Source organism: Henckelia pumila, chromosome 3 (assembly GCF_033568475.1).
Source record: "Henckelia pumila isolate YLH828 chromosome 3, ASM3356847v2, whole genome shotgun sequence".
NCBI lineage: Eukaryota > Viridiplantae > Streptophyta > Magnoliopsida > Lamiales > Gesneriaceae > Henckelia > Henckelia pumila.
In genome coordinates this window covers 45,227,950-45,246,061 of record NC_133122.1, presented here as the reverse complement: position 1 = coordinate 45,246,061, position 18,112 = coordinate 45,227,950, and the positions used below count along the sequence as shown (strand labels likewise).

At 32.2% G+C, this 18,112-nt stretch overlaps 4 protein-coding genes across 5 annotated transcripts; 3 read left to right on the top strand and 1 right to left on the bottom strand.

The window, feature by feature from the left end:
* Positions 1-2,540: 2,540 nt before the first annotated feature.
* On the top strand, positions 2,541-5,319 carry LOC140888625 (zinc finger protein WIP2-like). The gene is made up of 2 exons (XM_073296324.1): positions 2,541-3,008; positions 4,855-5,319. Exons 1-2 carry the CDS (start codon positions 2,541-2,543, stop codon positions 5,317-5,319), a joined length of 933 nt encoding a protein of 310 aa, XP_073152425.1.
* A 6,344-nt stretch (positions 5,320-11,663) lies between these two features.
* LOC140888624 (mitogen-activated protein kinase kinase kinase 20-like) lies at positions 11,664-12,617 on the top strand. Its single transcript, XM_073296323.1, has one exon. The coding sequence runs from the start codon at positions 11,664-11,666 to the stop codon at positions 12,615-12,617; it is 954 nt and encodes a 317-aa protein (XP_073152424.1).
* An 866-nt stretch (positions 12,618-13,483) lies between these two features.
* Positions 13,484-15,247, bottom strand: LOC140890885 (phenylacetaldehyde reductase-like). 2 transcript variants are annotated; one of them, XM_073299032.1, is made up of 6 exons: positions 15,003-15,247; positions 14,705-14,874; positions 14,406-14,597; positions 14,168-14,330; positions 13,880-14,066; positions 13,484-13,772 (listed from the first exon to the last, which is right to left on the bottom strand). In XM_073299032.1, exons 1-6 carry the CDS (start codon positions 15,220-15,222, stop codon positions 13,628-13,630), a joined length of 1,077 nt encoding a protein of 358 aa, XP_073155133.1. In that variant the 5' UTR covers positions 15,223-15,247; the 3' UTR covers positions 13,484-13,627. The 2 variants fall into 2 exon arrangements, with proteins under 2 accessions (XP_073155133.1, XP_073155134.1); XM_073299033.1 differs by having other exon boundaries at positions 13,484-13,766.
* Positions 15,248-16,035: 788 nt separating this feature from the next.
* On the top strand, positions 16,036-16,664 carry LOC140893031 (uncharacterized). The gene has a single exon (XM_073302102.1). It carries the CDS (start codon positions 16,106-16,108, stop codon positions 16,415-16,417), a length of 312 nt encoding a protein of 103 aa, XP_073158203.1. The 5' UTR covers positions 16,036-16,105; the 3' UTR covers positions 16,418-16,664.
* Positions 16,665-18,112: the final 1,448 nt, after the last annotated feature.

Genomic DNA, 18,112 nt, shown 5'->3' with positions numbered 1-18,112 from the left:
GGTGATTTTAATAGAAGGATCAAGAAACTCAAACAAAAAAAACAACATAATCATGAGCAAAAAGTAAAAATTAAGCAGCATAAAAATTTATAATACTTTTTAATATCAAAAATTAGAATGAGCGCTATGCTTTTTATTTAAATATCAATGGACAATGAAAATTTTGTTTTCCCAAATAAAATTACATAAATATTTAATTTCTCTTTAACTTTTTATAAATTTTATCTTTTCAGATCGTAAAACACGTGCAACACATGTCGTACTTACTAGTATTTTAAAGTGTGTATTGACCCCTCTCTCTACACATGTTTTCGATCTTAACAAAGGGACAACGTTTTAATTTTAATTATAAAAATTAAATATTTATAAATTGCAGTCATTTTTATTTTTAAATTTTCAATCACAATATATTCCCCACCAGCTAGAGCATAACAATGATTCTGGATCTTCATATTATATATGCATATAAATTGTAATTTTGGATTTGTAATTTATATGTTTTTTTAATTTTTACTCACTGTAATTTTTATTTATATTTTTAGTCTTGTAATTCATTTATTTATTTTGGTATTTTAATTTTTCCCCCATTTTTTCCTTCATGGAATCTCCGTAAAAAAATGACACCAATTTTTTTTAAAAAAATTACATAAATTGTAGGATTAAAAATCTAAATAAAAGTTAACAGATAAAAATAAAAACAATTACAAATTTCTAAACAAAAATGTAATTTTCTCTAGGATGCAATAATTAAAATTTCGAATCCCTAAATATAATATGTATTGTATTATATAACCCCCTCAAATACGTATCGTATAAACTTCAATTTTAAAATTTATACCCTGTCATATCATTTTAATTCCTTTCTTGCCAAGATCTACGTACGTATAATAATCATTTTTACGTCTCCCTTAGAATTTATTATCTTAATTTTTTTTTATAAAAAAAACCCATCGCCAGCTATATATATATATATATATATATATAGATATATATATATATAGATATAGATTTGATATTATGAGCACCCATGATGTACACTTTTGTGAGAGATGTGAATTCAAATAATTCTTTTTCTAAAAAATACTCTTACAATCACAAATTTTTACCTTGTTCCATAATGTTGTTTAGAAGAAGCTTGCATCAATTAAGTACTTCAGATGTGCTCAAATCTGTGGTGTCAAATCAATAACTCTGATTTAAGATGATTTCAAATTATCAAAAATTGAAAAATAATGACATAGAAAACCAAAATTGCAATGATCCAGTTTATAAACGACTATAAACTCAATAGTACGCTTATATACGCCTTAAAATGTCCATGAAGTGTATCGTATAAGAATTATTTTTAGCTGGATTACCAATTTATATTCATATATAAGATAATTATACATAAAAATATCGTATTAGAACGTTGCATCATTCACATATATAAATAATGAAGGCATCCAGGAAAAAATTGATATGGCCAGGTTTTACATACATTTGCAAAACCTACCTTTGTAAAAGGTCCCCCCCCCCCCACCCCCAAATTTACACCCACAATTTATAATTAGCTCCACCTAAATTTAAAACTTCATCTCTTATATTGAATGTATATCAACCTAATATTACCACTCTAATTAAATGAGGAGACTTATAATAATCTTGAATTTGTGTGTGTGTGCGCGTGTGAATTTGCAGGGGAAAATGGCTAACTGTACCTGAACTTGGATTAAAATGTCATGAATCCCCATCTAATAGTGGCAGTTTGGCTTCAAAAGCATGTCCATATTTAAGGTTTATTGTGTGATTAGATCATTCAATATGATTAAAGATCATTCAAAATCAGAGTTATGCAACATCTTCTACCGTTAAGATTATAAATCTGTGATCAACTTGGTCAAGTCTGTATATAGAATTCTCAAGAACTTTATCACATCGATGTGAGACAACTAACATGTACAATAAAAGTTATACGGTTACATTACCTTTGAAATTGCAAACTATTCCTATGAATCTACCGTTAAGATTATGAACTTGCTCTAACTCAACATAAAAAGTTAGCTCAAGGAAGGATGATTATTGCTCAAGTGATCTAGATATAAAACTAGCTCCAAGAACTTTATCCCCTTAATATTGAACAATTAATATGTACAATAAAAGTTATATACACGGCACGGTTACACGTAAACTTTGAAATTACAAAGATGAATATATCTTTCTAATTAAAACAACATAAAAATAATTTTCATTCTCTACAAATTAAACTGATCATGAAAACAAATCTACAACACAATTGTGAAACAGTAATTAGTAGTACATAGTGAAGTAAAATGAATCGAGAACATACAACCATGAGTTTCTTGAAATGGTTGGACCAATCCACATGGGCACAAAGCCACCACAAGCTGTGTCAGCTGATCTTATATAACAGTAGTAGTTAGTATAGTAGTAGTCTACATAACATTCATTCATTCAATCATTCATTCATTCGACTCGAACCAAGCTCACACTACTTCTTCTTTATTTCCCCATCCCTTCTCCGACATTCTCCGTCGATCATGACAGAACCCTACAATAATTTCACAGCACAGTGCTTCAACTTCATTCCTCTCCATTCTTCATCATCCACTTATCATCATCATCATCATAATCAGTATTATGATTCGTCTCCTCCAAGAGAAGCTCTCCCTCTCCTCAATACCATAAGCCTCAACCAAGATTCATGCGGCACCCAACCCTCGAATGATTATTCGCCAAACTACCGACAAAACCCAGAAAAAGATCCTAACTTTGAAGATGAAAATGTGACCGTGGCGTTGCATATAGGGCTCCCAAGCCCTAGTTCCGAGGTGGGCTATGGCGAAATCGTGGGTAAAGATGGAGTCGATATACTCTCCGGTTTGCCTTTGAACCGGTTAAACATGGGCCAGTATTGGATTCCCACTCCTTCCCAGATTCTCATCGGCCCGACTCAGTTTTCTTGTCACCTTTGTCCCAAGACTTTTAACAGATACAATAATCTGCAGGTATAATATTTTTTTTTCTTTTCTTTTTGTTTTATTTAATTTGTCCCTTCTCTATGTTAATTCATTTCAGATGAACCCTAGAATAAAGTTTTATAATCGGCATCTTTTAATTTTAGTATATGATATAATATAATATTATATACCAATTTGTTTTATTCATCTTGTTGAAATCAAGAAGATGTTTTGATTTAGTGCTTCTTCTTCTTCTTCTTCTTAATTTATTAATTAATTAATAAATGCAGTCGAGTTTCTTCTTTATTTGTCAAGAAGTTCTCCCTGCATCCTGTACGTTAGCCTCTTCTTAGTTATGGCTTTTAAATGTAATTTATTTATTTTTTGTCCTCTGTTTTGTTTCTCTGAAATTGGGCATTTATATCAACAAATTGCAGTGGTTCGTAACATCGGTTTCTACGGTCATGAGGTAGATATTGAAATTAATTAATCGTGTTAAATTTTGTGAATATAATGTGACCATAATTAAGAAACTTGTCTTTTTAAAATAAATTACTAAATTAATTCTATGCTTCGAAACTTAATGACTATACCTCCTATATTTCATTGTTAACATGATTCTGAAAATGTCCTCTAACAACTCAATTATGTATTTTACAAATCTATTTTCTCATCCCATCTCTTATCCCATGTCACTTCAATTTCAAAACTTGATTCATTTTTTTTAAATATACATTAATTCGTTTCTATATTTTTTTTTACAGATTGATGTGTGTTCCACTATATATATGATCAGCTTAAATTCACTAATTTGTGATTATGAACCTTTTAATGCAATTTATAGACCTACTCAATGGAATCATGATGAGATTGAATTTTGTTGATAATATATAATGGATTGGCTTTCAATATTTTTTAGAAAAAGAAATATTTTTTTCCCGTAATCTAACCTATCGATAACTAGATCCGGCTTATAAAAAAAAATATAACTTTATTTTTCAAAGTTTTGATAAACGAAATTGACTGCGATCGAACTCCACTATTAATTTTGAGCAAACAAATAATTATATTTATTTTCCCAAGCAAAAGAGTATATTTTTAGCAAATTCCTTTGGAAGTCAGCCAAATGCATGTGGTCAAAAATAGGAACATGAACAGGAACTCGTTTGCAGTGCATACTGATTCAGATTTTTTCTTTTTATTTTATTTTTTAAAAAATAAAATTATTGGGTTAATTAAATTAAAATCTCCATCATCATATATAAATATATCGATGTCTCTTTCTCCGGCCACTGCACATAATACAGTAATCACACGACGCATGTTTCATTTGTCTGTTCTTCGGACACAGTACATGCTCATTGTAAAAGTTTATGTGTCCGCACCCTACATGCTACGTACTGTTTCCAGTAAATGAAATTTGGATTATTAATTACTTTCTTTTACAGCAGTACCGTAAATTTCTGCATTTACCTCTACAGTATTTGATTGGTTGGGTAATTAATTACTGCTTTAATTTCACTCCCCCCATATGCTGCCGCCTCCTTGTCTGAGCCGAAATCCTGGTGTATGAGGATAAATGGATAATGGGGAACGTACGTGATTTAGAATGGGTCAAAGCTCGTAAATACATTTTTAAAATTGAAACAAATGAAATTTAATTCTCATGTACTGACCATCCGTATCCTAATTAAGAGCTCATATTTTTTATATTTTTAGAAATAACTTTATATCATAATTTTTGGGATGAGTTTATAATATATGGTTCCACTGATTGCGTTGTGTACATAAAATGAACTGCATTGTATTCATATATTCATATGATAAACGTAAAATTTTGTTAAGGAAAAGCTCCTACGTCTCACAAAATGTGCATATACCCGTGTGATTTCAGATGCATATGTGGGGGCATGGATCACAATACAGGAAAGGACCCGAATCGCTACGGGGCACGCAGCCGACGGCGATGCTAAGATTACCATGCTATTGCTGCGCGCCAGATTGCAAGCACAACATCGATAACCCGACGGCGAAGCCACTCAAGGATTTCAGAACCCTTCAGACACATTACAAGAGGAAACATGGGACCAAACCCTTCATGTGCAGGAAGTGCGGGAAACCTTTCGCGGTGAAAGGTGATTGGAGGACACATGAGAAGAACTGTGGCAAGATTTGGTACTGCATTTGTGGCTCTGATTTTAAGCATAAGAGGTCTTTGAAAGATCATATCAAGGCGTTCGGGAGAGGTCATGGGGGTCTGGGGGTCGAGCTCGAGCTCGAGCAGCTCGACGAGGAAGACGAAGAAGAATCGGCGTCTGAGATTGAGCAAGGAGGAGATCACTACTCTTCATCTATGTGATTTGATTTTCATTTTATTCTTAAAGAGGATATTTGTTATGATTTTTATTTTGTTTTGTGATAACAATAATTAATTAATGCTTTTTTTTTGGTTTGTTGGTAGCTTCATTTGTCTTCCTTATTTGTATATTACTTTGTATTTAGAGTTGTATATTAAATGGTTTGCGATTTGTGTTATGAACTTACAAATTCATGGAAATGTTTGTTGAAGAGTGTTTATTAATGAATAAAAGTGTTGCCTATATTTTCTTGCAGTGCTGTCTTTGGTGTATAAATAATTTTATGACATTTTCCAATAATGATTTTGTTTGTGCAGATAATTATAGTTGTATCCTCACTTATTTTATGTTCTATTATTATTATTATTATTATTATAAACTGTCATATCATGTTACCGTAACTATGTAACGTCTATCAATATATTTCGTCTGTGTCATAAATCAAATCATCGTACAACATGATCATGTCTTCATCAGTAACTTCTAAATAATTTGTATATGTTCATTAGTTATAACGGTTGTAGAGTTAATGAGCGTCAAATCTGGCTTCCCTAATGTCACCTTTTTTTTGGGGGAAAAAAATAGGGCGAGGCTGGTGATCAATATTAGGATATTTTTTTAAAAAACATTAGGGTTATATATGGTTAAAAATATATATATTTTAGTGTTTGTTTGAAGAAGTTTTTTAAAAACGTTTTTATTGTTTTATAAAAGAAAATAATTTTAAAATGTGTTGGACAAGGTTATATATTGTAAGTTGTAAGTTGTTTTTGAAAATTGTTTTGTTTTTGTTTTTAAAAAATGTTCTGATTTAGTTTTTTTTTTTAAAAAAATGAGATATATTTTTTTTATGATTTTATAATTGAATGTGCACTAATGTAAATCGAACATATTACTTTTAAACTCTAAAAACGTTCTTATAGAATAATTGTCCAAATGTAGACTTATTTTAAAACAAATTTAAATTTTTTTTATATTTTTTTTAAAAAAACTCTTTTATAAAAATGTTGTATAAGTATTTGTCCGAACTAAGTCTTGTATTTTTGGAATGTGAAATATTCGATCCAAGCCATACAATATATAGACCAACAATTTATACATACTCCCTCAGTCTCGGAGAGACAATTAGCAATTTAGTCACATATGTTGGTCTGTTTTTTGTTTTGGTTATGCGTCTTGTCATGTACCTTGGAAAAGATACAACATAGAACTTGGGTTTTTATTATTATTTCATCCGGTGTCACCGAAATTCGAGAAAACTATCGGGTTTTGTTTAGTTGAAATAAGATTTCGCCTAAATTAATGACATCGATTAATTATCATTTGGCATTATGGGTGGAAAAAATACCGAAATGCCGTTATACCGCCTATATCGTACCGAAAAAAACCGTATATACCAAAAATTTCGGTACGGTTGGATACGATATTTTCGGTATCGGTATAGGATTTGCGAAATTTTGGTATTTTAGTATACCGAAAAAATATAAAAAAAGTCGATATACACGGTATCGGTATGATACCGCATATACCAACATTTTTTTAAAAAAATAGTTTTAAAAAATATTTAAATTATCGGTATACACGATATCATATCGATACCGTACTAAATTTTGGTATATCGAAATTTTTCGATAAGAACGGTATGGATTTTTTTCATACCGATATTTTGGTATATCGAAATTTTCGGTACGGTATCGGTATCAAAAATTTTGGTACCGAAATTTTCGGTACGGTATGTGATATTCGTTGAATACCGCGGTATAACGTACCGAACCATGCACACCTATGTGGCATAAGTTGTATTTCACATAAGAAAATTAATTAACTATGAAAAAAAATGAAAAAACTAAAAAACCTAATATATATATATATACACCTCTTATATAATAAAATCCAAGAAATTTTATGTTAGTTTAGGTTTTGTTTTAATACAATTATATTGTTGTCAAGGTCAATGACGGGTATTAGTGTATTCATCTGCCACATCATGTGAGAGACAATTTAGCCACTTAAATTCCTTTTGTTGGGACGAATGGGGTCGACCGTTTCAATTAAATTTTTGTTTGTGTCAAAATTTGTTGAGGTAATTGGTTTATGTATTTTTCTTTTATATTTAAATTTTTTTAATTGTATTTTTTATAGATAATTTTGCTTACGTGGAACCAACTTATGTCACATGATAATCAATAGTTCCAGGTAATTTTGTGTCAACTCCACATTTTTTAAAATATGACAACATACACTAGACGAAAACCAAAATCAAATTAACAAAGAGGACTAAATTGTTAATTTTCCACTCCATCCACTTATTTAGATTTGTTTCGAAAGATAAATACGAGTAGTTTATGTTTTAAATTTAACAGAGATAAATAATTAATAAAAGACTATTCTCATAAAAAAAAAGTAATAAAAGACTAAGGATAATAATACTAAATATAGAAACTTGACTATATAATTAGATAGATGAAAAAAGAAAATCACCCTAAATAGGTGGGGACAGAGAGAACATATGATTTTACAAATCGGTGTGTCTCATGATTTTTAAGGATTAAAAAAAGATATATACAATACAAATACTCCATATATATTCTGGATAATAAAGGACCAACTCCTTTTCGCCCAAAAAAATATGGACCAATGCTATATAAATCCTAAATATAGAGTAGTTATTTATTTACCGTAGCTTAACATCATTCATAATTCATAAATTGTTCTATGCTATAACTTCGTCCAGCCACAAGAAAACAATCAATTCCACCCAAAATTCAAACCATGCCTATAAAAATCCATCGAAATCCCCACAAAATTTCATTCAAATTAATCTCCAACACATATACATATTTGTCCGGCTCCCTTTGAGGTTTATCTCCTACATCGGCAGCCACCTCCCGTGAAAATGGACATGAAGAAGATCGCATTCCTTGCCGTCTTTGCGGCGACGGCCGCCTCCATGTGCACCGCCACGGAGAACACCAACACCGCGGCCGAGGCGCCCGGCCCGTCCGTGATAAATGGTGCCATGGCTGCTTTACCAGTCGTTGGATCCTTTGTTGGGGCGTCCCTATTGTCCTTCTTTGCAATGTACATGAACTAGCTAGTCGAAGATATAGACAAGTTAAGGGCAAATTGCATGTATGTCGTGTGGAATTATTTTGTCGTTGCCTTTGGGGATTCTCATCATTTTTTCCCCATATAATTCATGTACCTTATGCATTAAATATATATAATATAATATTAAATGCACATGTTATTTATTTGGTATTTTACCAGAGGCAATAATATTACACGCGTACGAAAACACTTATATAACGATTCTACTAATCAATTTCGGTTAGTTTGAGTTGGATCAACCCGTTTTTTTTTCACGCAAATTTTAAAAAACAAATCATTGAAAAAACAAGTTTTATACCATCTTACTATTTTATCGATATTTAGTCCATTCAAAAAATTATTGCACGGTTTTGAAGACATAATTAATTGAGGTGGATTAGTGAAATGATAGAAAAATATCGTTAAATATAGCATAAACTTATGAGTATATGATTATTTGAGACAAATAAAAAAGAACTTGACCTATATCTTTTCTCTAATTGATATCGCAACCCAACTTTTTAACTTAATTTATTAGTCAGTTTTTGGGATCAATATAGATTAAATATTTTTTTTTTTAAAAAAAGAGATTTGTCAAGCATACTTTTTCAAAAGTATTTTTTTTAAAAGGCTGGATTTAATAAAATAATGAATATAATATATATATATATATATATATATATATATATATAAAAGGTTGATTAAAAATTGAAATAGGGGGTTAATTGCGGTTGATTTGGATAAAAATTATCCCTAATTGGCAATTTCAATTCCTACATTCGAAACAATGGAATATATCAGGCTGTGGATATCGAACTAGTTGATAGTGCAGCTGTGTAATTAAAATTGATGATAAATTTGTTTAAAAAATAATGAATTAGTGCAACTGTAGAAAAGATTATATATGTCAATAATATATTAAAAAATTACTCGTAGAAAACGTTTAGAAGTTATAATTTGTACTGAAATTAGAGATGTTTTGAAGTATCCCACTTTCACTGTACTTGTGCATGAGAATTTACTAGCTAATAGCGTAGCACATAATATTGATTTTTTTGCTTCTTCCTCACTTTCGTCCTTCATTTGAATGAATGGTGAGTTTCCTCATTGGTTGGTAGAATTTGAATTGAATGATTTCTCGTAATAATATTTACAAGTTTTGCTTGCTCAAAAAAGAAGTTATAATTTCCAAAATACACCGAAAAAATATTGAAGTTAGTTACATTATCCTAACCGTGTGTTTGGTTCTTTAAAAAAATGGATTAGGATTTGGAATTGGATTTAAATTTAAATTTAAATTTGAAATTTGATTTTAAAATCCATAGATTTGGAATTAATCATAGTTGATATATAGTGCAACTGATAATTAAAATTGATGATAAAAATATTTAAAAATAATGAATTAGTTATAAATATTATCATAATGCAGAAAGGTCTATGTCGATAATATGTTATAAAAGTATTCGTAGAAAAAGTTTAGAAGTTGCAAAATACACTGGAAAAATATTGATGTTAATTATATTTCTAATAGTGTGTTTGGTTCTTTCAAAAATTGGATTTTGATTTTGATTTGGATTTGGATTTGAATTTGAAATTGAAATTGAAATTTAAATTTAAATTTAAAATCCATAAATTTGGAATTAATTATAATTCGGGAAAATAATATGAGCAAGGAAAAGAACTGAAAGAACGCCTTCGACAAGCAGAAAACAAAGGGGCCATATAATTTAGGGATGAAAGACATGTATATATTATCCCCTTTCCAAAAAAAAAAAATTCGGCAACATTTTTTTTATACTTTAAACTTTTTGAAAATATTTAATTTTAATTTGCAAATGCTACAAACGTGATCATGTTTTAAACTCGCAATTTTTTTTTATTTTTTGAAGTATTAAATTTAATAGGTTCTAATAGATTTTAAAAAGTAATTTTTTTTTTCAATTAAAAAGAAATACTAACCGATGTGGCATGTAGCGTTATTTTAAAGAAGATTTTAGGCAATCCAACAAAATCCCAAAAACCCATCCTAATTAGAAAACAACTCTCCTCACAGAAATACAAATTATATATATATACGTGCTGGGGAATACAAAAGCGGTGAGAAGTGGAGCTCCAAATTCTGAACCTCGATAACTGAGTTACTGAAAAATTGAATGGAACTGATTGTTAATTTTTAGGGTTTAGACTTGAAAAGTAACAGGGATTTGGTACTGGGTTGGTAGTGAGTTGGCTAGTGGAGTTGATTGGTTCTGCTTAAGAATTGGGGAAAATAAATTATAATGATTTATAATTAAGAATTAAAATTTAAACTAATAACGATAAATAAATATTATTTTGATAATATTGGATATTAATAATTTAAAGCTATATATACAAGCATATTCACGAATATGATGATGAGCCAAACTCAAATCAGATAAACGAGTCGAACTTGTAATTTTTAAACTTTTGAAAATATTTAATTTTAATTTGCAAAAGCTATGATCATATTTTAACTCGCAATTTTTTTAAAGTATTAAATTTGTAAATTTTAAATAGGTACTCCTAATAGATTTTAAAAAGTAATCCTTTTCCAATTAAATAAAATGAAATATTAATCGATGTGGCATGCAGCGTTATTTAAAAAAGATTTGGAATTAATCATAGTTTGGGAAAATAACAAAGAGCAAGGAAAAGAACTGAAAGAACGCCTTCGACAAACAGAAAACAAAGGGGCCGGGCCATATAATTTAGGGATGAAGACATATATTATCCCCTTTCCAAATAAACTTTGGCAACATTTTTTTTTATACTTTAAACTTTTTGAAAATATTTAATTTTAATTTGCAAATGCTACAAACGTGATCATGTTTTAAACTCCCAAATTTTTTTTTTTGAAGCATTAAATTTGTAAATTTTAAATAGGTCCTTCTAATAGATTTTAAAAAGTAATCTTTTTTTTCAATTAAAAAGAAATACTAACCGATGTGGCATGTAGCGTTATTTTAAAGAAAATTTTAGGCAATCCAACAAAATCCCAAAAACCCATCCTAATTAGAAAACCACACTCCTCACAGAACTACAAATTATACCCGCTCGGGAATTCATCCTATATAAACACGCACCCTCCAATATAATTCTTTTCATTGTTTCGTAGGACATCCTATAGCTAGCTAGATATATACATCACCAACCCTCCAATTTATAATATTGTTTTCATATTTTCGTAGAACCAAATTCTGAATCAAACATCGCAAGAAACATACGAAGAATTATCATGCATTGGATCAGAGGAGAAACGCTCGGGAGAGGAGGTTTTGCGTTCGTCTCCAAAGGCCTGATCCAACAAGAAGAAGATGGGAACACTAATATTCCTTCCATGGTTGCCGTAAAATCTTCAAAATCAACCGAGTCCAAATCTCTCGTGAAGGAAAAGAAGTTGCTGGATCGTTTCAACAATTGTCCGTTCATAATCCGATGTTTCGGAGACGAGACGTCCCAAGAAGATGGTGAGGAGTTATACAATATCTTTCTGGAATACGCATCCGGAGGTTGTTTGGCAGATATCATCATCAAATCAGCTGGCTTGCCGGAGCCTCTTGCGAAGAATCACACAAGATCAATTCTAATGGCTCTGTCTCATATGCACGCACTGGGTTACGTGCACTGCGACATTAAGCCACACAACATCTTGATCGTTAAACAAGATCATGTTCAAGAAGATACCGCAAAGCTAGCAGACCTTGGAAGTGCTCTTAACATGCGTGAAGATGAAGATGAAGATGATGGGGGTTTCAGGGGAACTGTTCTTTATGCGGCGCCAGAGTCGATAGCCAAACAAACATACGTACCTCAATCGGATGTTTGGTCTTTGGGATGCACCGTTTTGTCCATGCTGACGGGGAATAATTCCCCTTGGAAGTTTGATAGATCTATGAAGGCCGCAGATGTGTTGATGAAAATCGCTTGTAGCGATCAGATTCCGGAGATGCCGAAGAAAATTTCGAAAGAGGCCGTGGATTTTCTCAGAAAGTGTTTTGTTAAGGATCCAAGATCAAGATGTACTGCCGACATGCTTCTTGATCATCCCTTCGTCAAAGCCGCCCCTATTGCCGGAAGATGCAGCCGCCGCCACCACCACCACCTCGCATCAAGATTGTCTCACGGCATCAGCTCGTTGGTCCCCAGATGCTTTCATCACCATGATTCGGCAGCAGTCAGTCCTGTGTAATACGTACATATTATCAAAGGAAGAAAAATTAATGGAGTTGTAAATGGGATCCAATTACTTGTATCCATTTCTTTATAGCAGAGTGAAATCTATATATATCTATCTAGCGAGTATATAAACACCATTTGAACATATTGCTGTCATGCTTTGGATTAGCATGGGATTCTGCATGTGTCTATATGATATATGTGTGAATTTGGGAATAACTTGAACATTTTTAATATGAAGTTAAACTAGCTGGTTGAGCCACTGATGATCGCAAATAATTTTTCAATATTTATATAAATTATAATTGTAATTATGAATATAATTATAATTGTGTTAAATACATACAGTTATTCAATATTTTTAGCAAAGTTCCTTTCTTTTAAAAATAAAAAATTAATCTGTAAATTTTCCAGTTTTGTTAGAAAATTTGTAATCTGACATTATTTTGTTAATGAGAATTAAGAGTTTTCTTGTAAAAAAAAAAATACAAAATTAATTAAAGTGATCAAGGGATGCAATGCATTATTGCATAGATGAAAGAGAATCTACATTTTACCATTTTGGATTTCTTAATTGATATAACCCAAAATAAATAAATAAACTAAGAAACTTCTTTTACAGAACATGTCATAGTTGATTTTTTGTTTACAAAATTTTAAATTTATTGTCATTACATTTCAAGTATTACAATTTTGGTTGGAATTTTTTAAACAGTACTTTTTTTAAAGATGTTTGTGGTGAAGAAAATGTATTTTATTAAGAGAAAACAGCCACATTAGTTATACCAGAAAAGTGAATATTTAATTACTTTTTTTTTTTTTTGAAAAAAAATGATATATTCATTGAAATTTGAAGATTCAAGAGAAGATGAATAGGCTTGTATTATATCGTTAACTTAACAACAAGTATAATATTTGATATAACGTCAAATATTGTATCATTTTTAACCAATATATAGAGAGCAAAAATAACATATTCAATTTTCCCATTTAAAATCAGCAACACAATAAGCTCTGGCTCTTCTAAATTTTCTTGAGGAAGTTGTTATGCTTCAAACTCTGGATCATATCCCTGAAGCTCACCTCCACAGGCATAAAATTCAACCCCAAACTCTCTGCTTTCTTCTTGGACACCTTAAAGGTCATATTCCCAGTAACGGTACTAGTACTGCAATCACAATCAAATTTAACAAGTAAATAAACAACACCATATCTTATCATATATATATATTTAAAACATGAATGAATACAAAGTTGTAGAAATATATATAGTACTTCTTATGAGGATTGTCCAGTGAAGGGCTAATTAGCTCATGTAAAATCTGCACAGCCTCGTCATGGCTCACCGACGATTCGACTAATATGTATCTTCCATTAGCTGATGAATTCTCAAAAGCCAAAACATGCGCAGTCGCCACATCCCTAACATCAACAAATTGATAGTCGGGAAATACATTTTTTCCTGCAAATTCATTCAAATAAGATAACCACATACAGATACTTTGTTAGTTGCTACTATTATTGAAGGATATATATATATATATATATATATACATGCAGTACCTTTTATGAGGTCCAAGATAAAGCGAGACGAAGTATTGAGAGTTGGCTGAAGGAGAGGACCGATCACGAACCCCGGATTCATCACCACCAAGTCAATCCCATTCTGTTCTGCATACTTCACCGCACTTTGCTCTGCTAATGTCTTGGCAAGCCAATACCATTGCTGAAAGAAATAAAATACATAAAAACTGATAATTTTTCACCAAATATATATTAAGTGTAGATATATACAAAAAACCTTTGTTTCTTTGCATAATTCGATGTCTGAAAACCAGGTCTCATCCATTACAGTACCCGGGCCACGGGGATTTCTGTTGAGTGTCACTGCAGCTATAGAAGATGTCACCACAACTCGTTTGATAGACGGCGATTTGGCGCATGACTTGAGCAAGCTAAGCGTCCCGTTCACCGCTGGTTCAATCAGTTGTTCCTGATAAATTTGTGCCACGACTTGAAATTATATACTAGCTAGCTAACGACTGGCAACGAAAACAAATTAAGACGAACAATAACATATATATATATATATGCACGAACCTGTGGATCAGTAATCGAATACAAGACGGGAGATGCGGTGTGAAACACACCTACGCAATCATGTACGATTGAATCGAAAGACCCTTCTTTTATCAAGTCGGCTTCGAACAGCTGCAGTCTCTCTTTGGCTCCTTCCAGTGCTTTTAAGTGCGCAATTTTGTTAGGCTCCCCTGCGTATTTTTTCTTTTAAAAAAAATCAGCATCCGTTACATGTATAAAATCACATCCCCACTTGAATATCTTTTTATTGATTATATCATGAGTCAACTTGAAAGAACATGTGTTTTGAGTCACTAACCGAGGTCTCGGACGGTGCCTTTGACGGCGTAGCCATTTCGCAGCAAAAGCTTAACCAGCCATGAAGCTAAGTACCCCGAAGCTCCTGTTACACACACTGATCTTGAATCCATTCTTGAGATGATTTGGAGGTGGTTGACTTTAACGATAATAATTGAGTTCTTTGAATTTGTCACTTTGTAAGACAATGATTTGGAGCTGGTTGAATTGTAATATACCATCTCTTTAACAATTTAATGATTGATTTCTATGCTTGTTTGAACGGGAGAATACCGAATACGAGGCTTTTTTAAAAAAATAAATAAAATAAAATAAAATTCAAGATCGTTGCCGAATTGGATTGTCCGTCTCTATTTTTTATTATTATTTTTAATCTTTTGGTCTCTATTTTCCAACTTACGGGATATTTTTAGATGCACTATTAAGAAAATGTATGTAATCTAAAATTTAAATGTGGAGATTTATTAATATATATGAAGCTTGTTATTTTTTCAGTTAACCGCACATAAACTGATAAATTTTTATCCTTAGATGCACTATTAAAACAGTGTATGTACATGTATGAAATTTTTCCCAATGTACCTATTATTTTGCCTAGATTCATTTGACCTCGATTGTCTAAGTTTGAGTTCTAGATTCAAATTTCAATTACAAACACGGTTGATAACATGTTAGCATAAAAGTAGTACCTTATACTATATTCAATGATCCCAGTTTAATTTCGATATATGGGGGTGCATATATTTTCATGGACCCCATATATACAAATCAATTTTGGGTCACAAACACATCATTTCCACTAAAATAAGTGTAATTTTGTTATGAACTAGTAATTAATAAGCACTTTGCTTTTCCAATTACTCCTATAAGAAGAATAGTTTTGTTAACTGAAAGGCACTTAAAAAAGTGCTTTTTTGGCCTGGCTTTTGAAACCAAACGAGGCCATAATAAAAATATACAATTAGGCCTATTTGGTGAACCGGTTGGCATATTGTTGACCGGTTCGAAGGGTTCACATACACGGAGCGGTTCTATGAGCAAAGATTCAGCAAAACCCTTGTTTGGTTCCTACTGAACTTGGCGTCAACACAAAACCCTATCCCCATGGGAATTCTCTCGTGGTTCACCGGAAAAGGTAACGGCAATGGAATCAAGCAGGAGGAGCCAACTCCGGCCCCCAAATCCGATGCCAAAACGGTTTCGGAGGCTCCTGGCATGAACGGAGCGATGGAGGTTCGGAAACCCGACCAGCTTCTCGCTGAAATATCGGTGTTCGAGTTCGGTTCCGTCGCTGCTTCCGCTGACAAGGTGACTCTGGCGGGGTTCTGCCCCGTATCTGATGAACTAGAGCCTTGCCGTTGGGAGATTCTGCCGGCAAGTGGCGCCGAGGCACCACAATTCCGTGTTGTCTTTTGAATTGATCGTGTAATGTATTCCGGAAGCCTATATGTTGAGCTTGAGTGGGGAATTTGGGGGGATATAGAGCTTGTTTGGGTACCTGATGACCTTTTTTTGTAAAATTTTCTGAATCTTGTTGAATGGTATAATAACATTTTGGTTTGTTTATTCTGATGGCCAATATTACCATAGAAGATTTGATTCTTTGTCTCCTTGTTAGTTTGTGCTAGCTGAGTTATGTTTTTTCTTGGAATTACATCAGGGGCGGACAAGTGGTGGAAAGAGGCGATTGAAACAATCCAAAAGAACAAGTTTCATCCCAATTATTTTATGCCCCTTCTTTATCCCCGATTATATATGTTTGTGTTGATGTGTTCAAGTTGAAATTACTTCAGTATTTCTGATCATAGGATGTTTTATGGATTTTATGTGTGTATTTGTGTACAAGCGGGTTATGTCTCGGGTAGAAACCGCAGGTGGGTGTTTGAGATTGCTGTTGTCTCTCTTTTTCCTAGGTGGTAAACCAGTCAATGTAAACTGTTAATGCTTTCTCCACACCTGGGTATTGTGTCTCGGTTTCTCTGTTTTCTCCCTCTCATTATTAGTTGCAATTTGCGTGAATCGAAATTCTTCTTGCATTCTTGAGTGCCGCGAGTACCTGTGAAATTTCGGACGAAGATTGCCTTCATAAATGGAACCAGCTTGTAAGAATGAAATTTTGTCTGTAAAAATAAAATGTAACTACTGCTGCTGTTGTTTCCTCGTTTATCAAGAAATTGAGAGCATTGGTGTTTGAAACTGTCTGGTCTTTATTTTATGGGACCTTTGTTGCTGATATGAGTTTCATGGTGTAAAAATGAGATTTGTTCTGGTGTTGGACTTTTGGTTCAAGAGGATATTACGAGCAGAAGCTATATATCAATGTCTATCTTAACTGGTGAACTGGTGCTTTGGGTGGTTTATGGGAGCAGCTTTCATTTCTAGATATTGTTTGCTTAATGCATGAATATTATTGCTCTGATCCTGTTGACAGTCTGAATAGTGAGCATTCTTCCTACTCATTCTTATCATCGATTAGTTCTCGATCAGTTCCTTTTAGAGTTTTAGATGTCACACTGAAAATAATACATTTCAAGTTCGGCAAAACGCTTGTAATTATATAGTTGGACTTCATTTACTTCATTGGTGCTCCATATGTTCGCCAGGAAATCAAAATCCTAGATGATGCACTATGTATGGACACAGCTATTAGAAACACAAGATGAACAAATGTGTATATATATATCGCAGAGTCTGGGATGCAAGGTGTAAAACGAGGCAAGCGGTTTATTGTGGTCATCGAGTTTTCAACCTTGTCATACGTTTTGTCGGGTTTTAATATCTATACAGGTTTCCGGAACTAGAGTGATTGAATTTTTAGTTCTCACTTGAGCATAAAGTTTTTTTCACCTGACTTCAAGATTCTAGAATCTATTATGCATGACTGCAGGTGCTCAAGGAATTTCTGGATAACGTAGATATTTAACAAAGGCAAAGCTTCCCCTTTTCTCTACATGATTGAATTCAGTTATTGCTAGTCAGAATATTGAATTTTCAACTTACATGTCCAATTGAATCGATCTAAAATTTGATATTTTCGTGAAGGAATTGGGAAAATCGGTTTTACAATTCTATTATTAACAACGATATGATTTAATTATTTTTATCCAGTTG

What these genes read in the sequence shown, in the direction of transcription:
- LOC140890885 (XM_073299032.1), bottom strand. Translation starts at nt 15,222, where the DNA reads ATGGTATATTACAATTCAACCAGCTCCAAATCATTGTCTTACAAAGTG. An exon ending in AGGCACCGTCCGAGACCTCG is followed by an intron (nt 14,875 to 15,002) that starts GTTAGTGACTCA and finishes AAAAATACGCAG; the next exon opens with GGGAGCCTAACAAAATTGCG. An exon ending in TATCTTGGACCTCATAAAAG is followed by an intron (nt 14,067 to 14,167) that starts GTACTGCATGTA and finishes ATGAATTTGCAG; the next exon opens with GAAAAAATGTATTTCCCGAC.
- LOC140893031 (XM_073302102.1), top strand. Translation starts at nt 16,106, where the DNA reads ATGGGAATTCTCTCGTGGTTCACCGGAAAAGGTAACGGCAATGGAATC.
- LOC140888625 (XM_073296324.1), top strand. Translation starts at nt 2,541, where the DNA reads ATGACAGAACCCTACAATAATTTCACAGCACAGTGCTTCAACTTCATT. An exon ending in ACAGATACAATAATCTGCAG is followed by an intron (nt 3,009 to 4,854) that starts GTATAATATTTT and finishes GTGTGATTTCAG; the next exon opens with ATGCATATGTGGGGGCATGG.
- LOC140888624 (XM_073296323.1), top strand. Translation starts at nt 11,664, where the DNA reads ATGCATTGGATCAGAGGAGAAACGCTCGGGAGAGGAGGTTTTGCGTTC.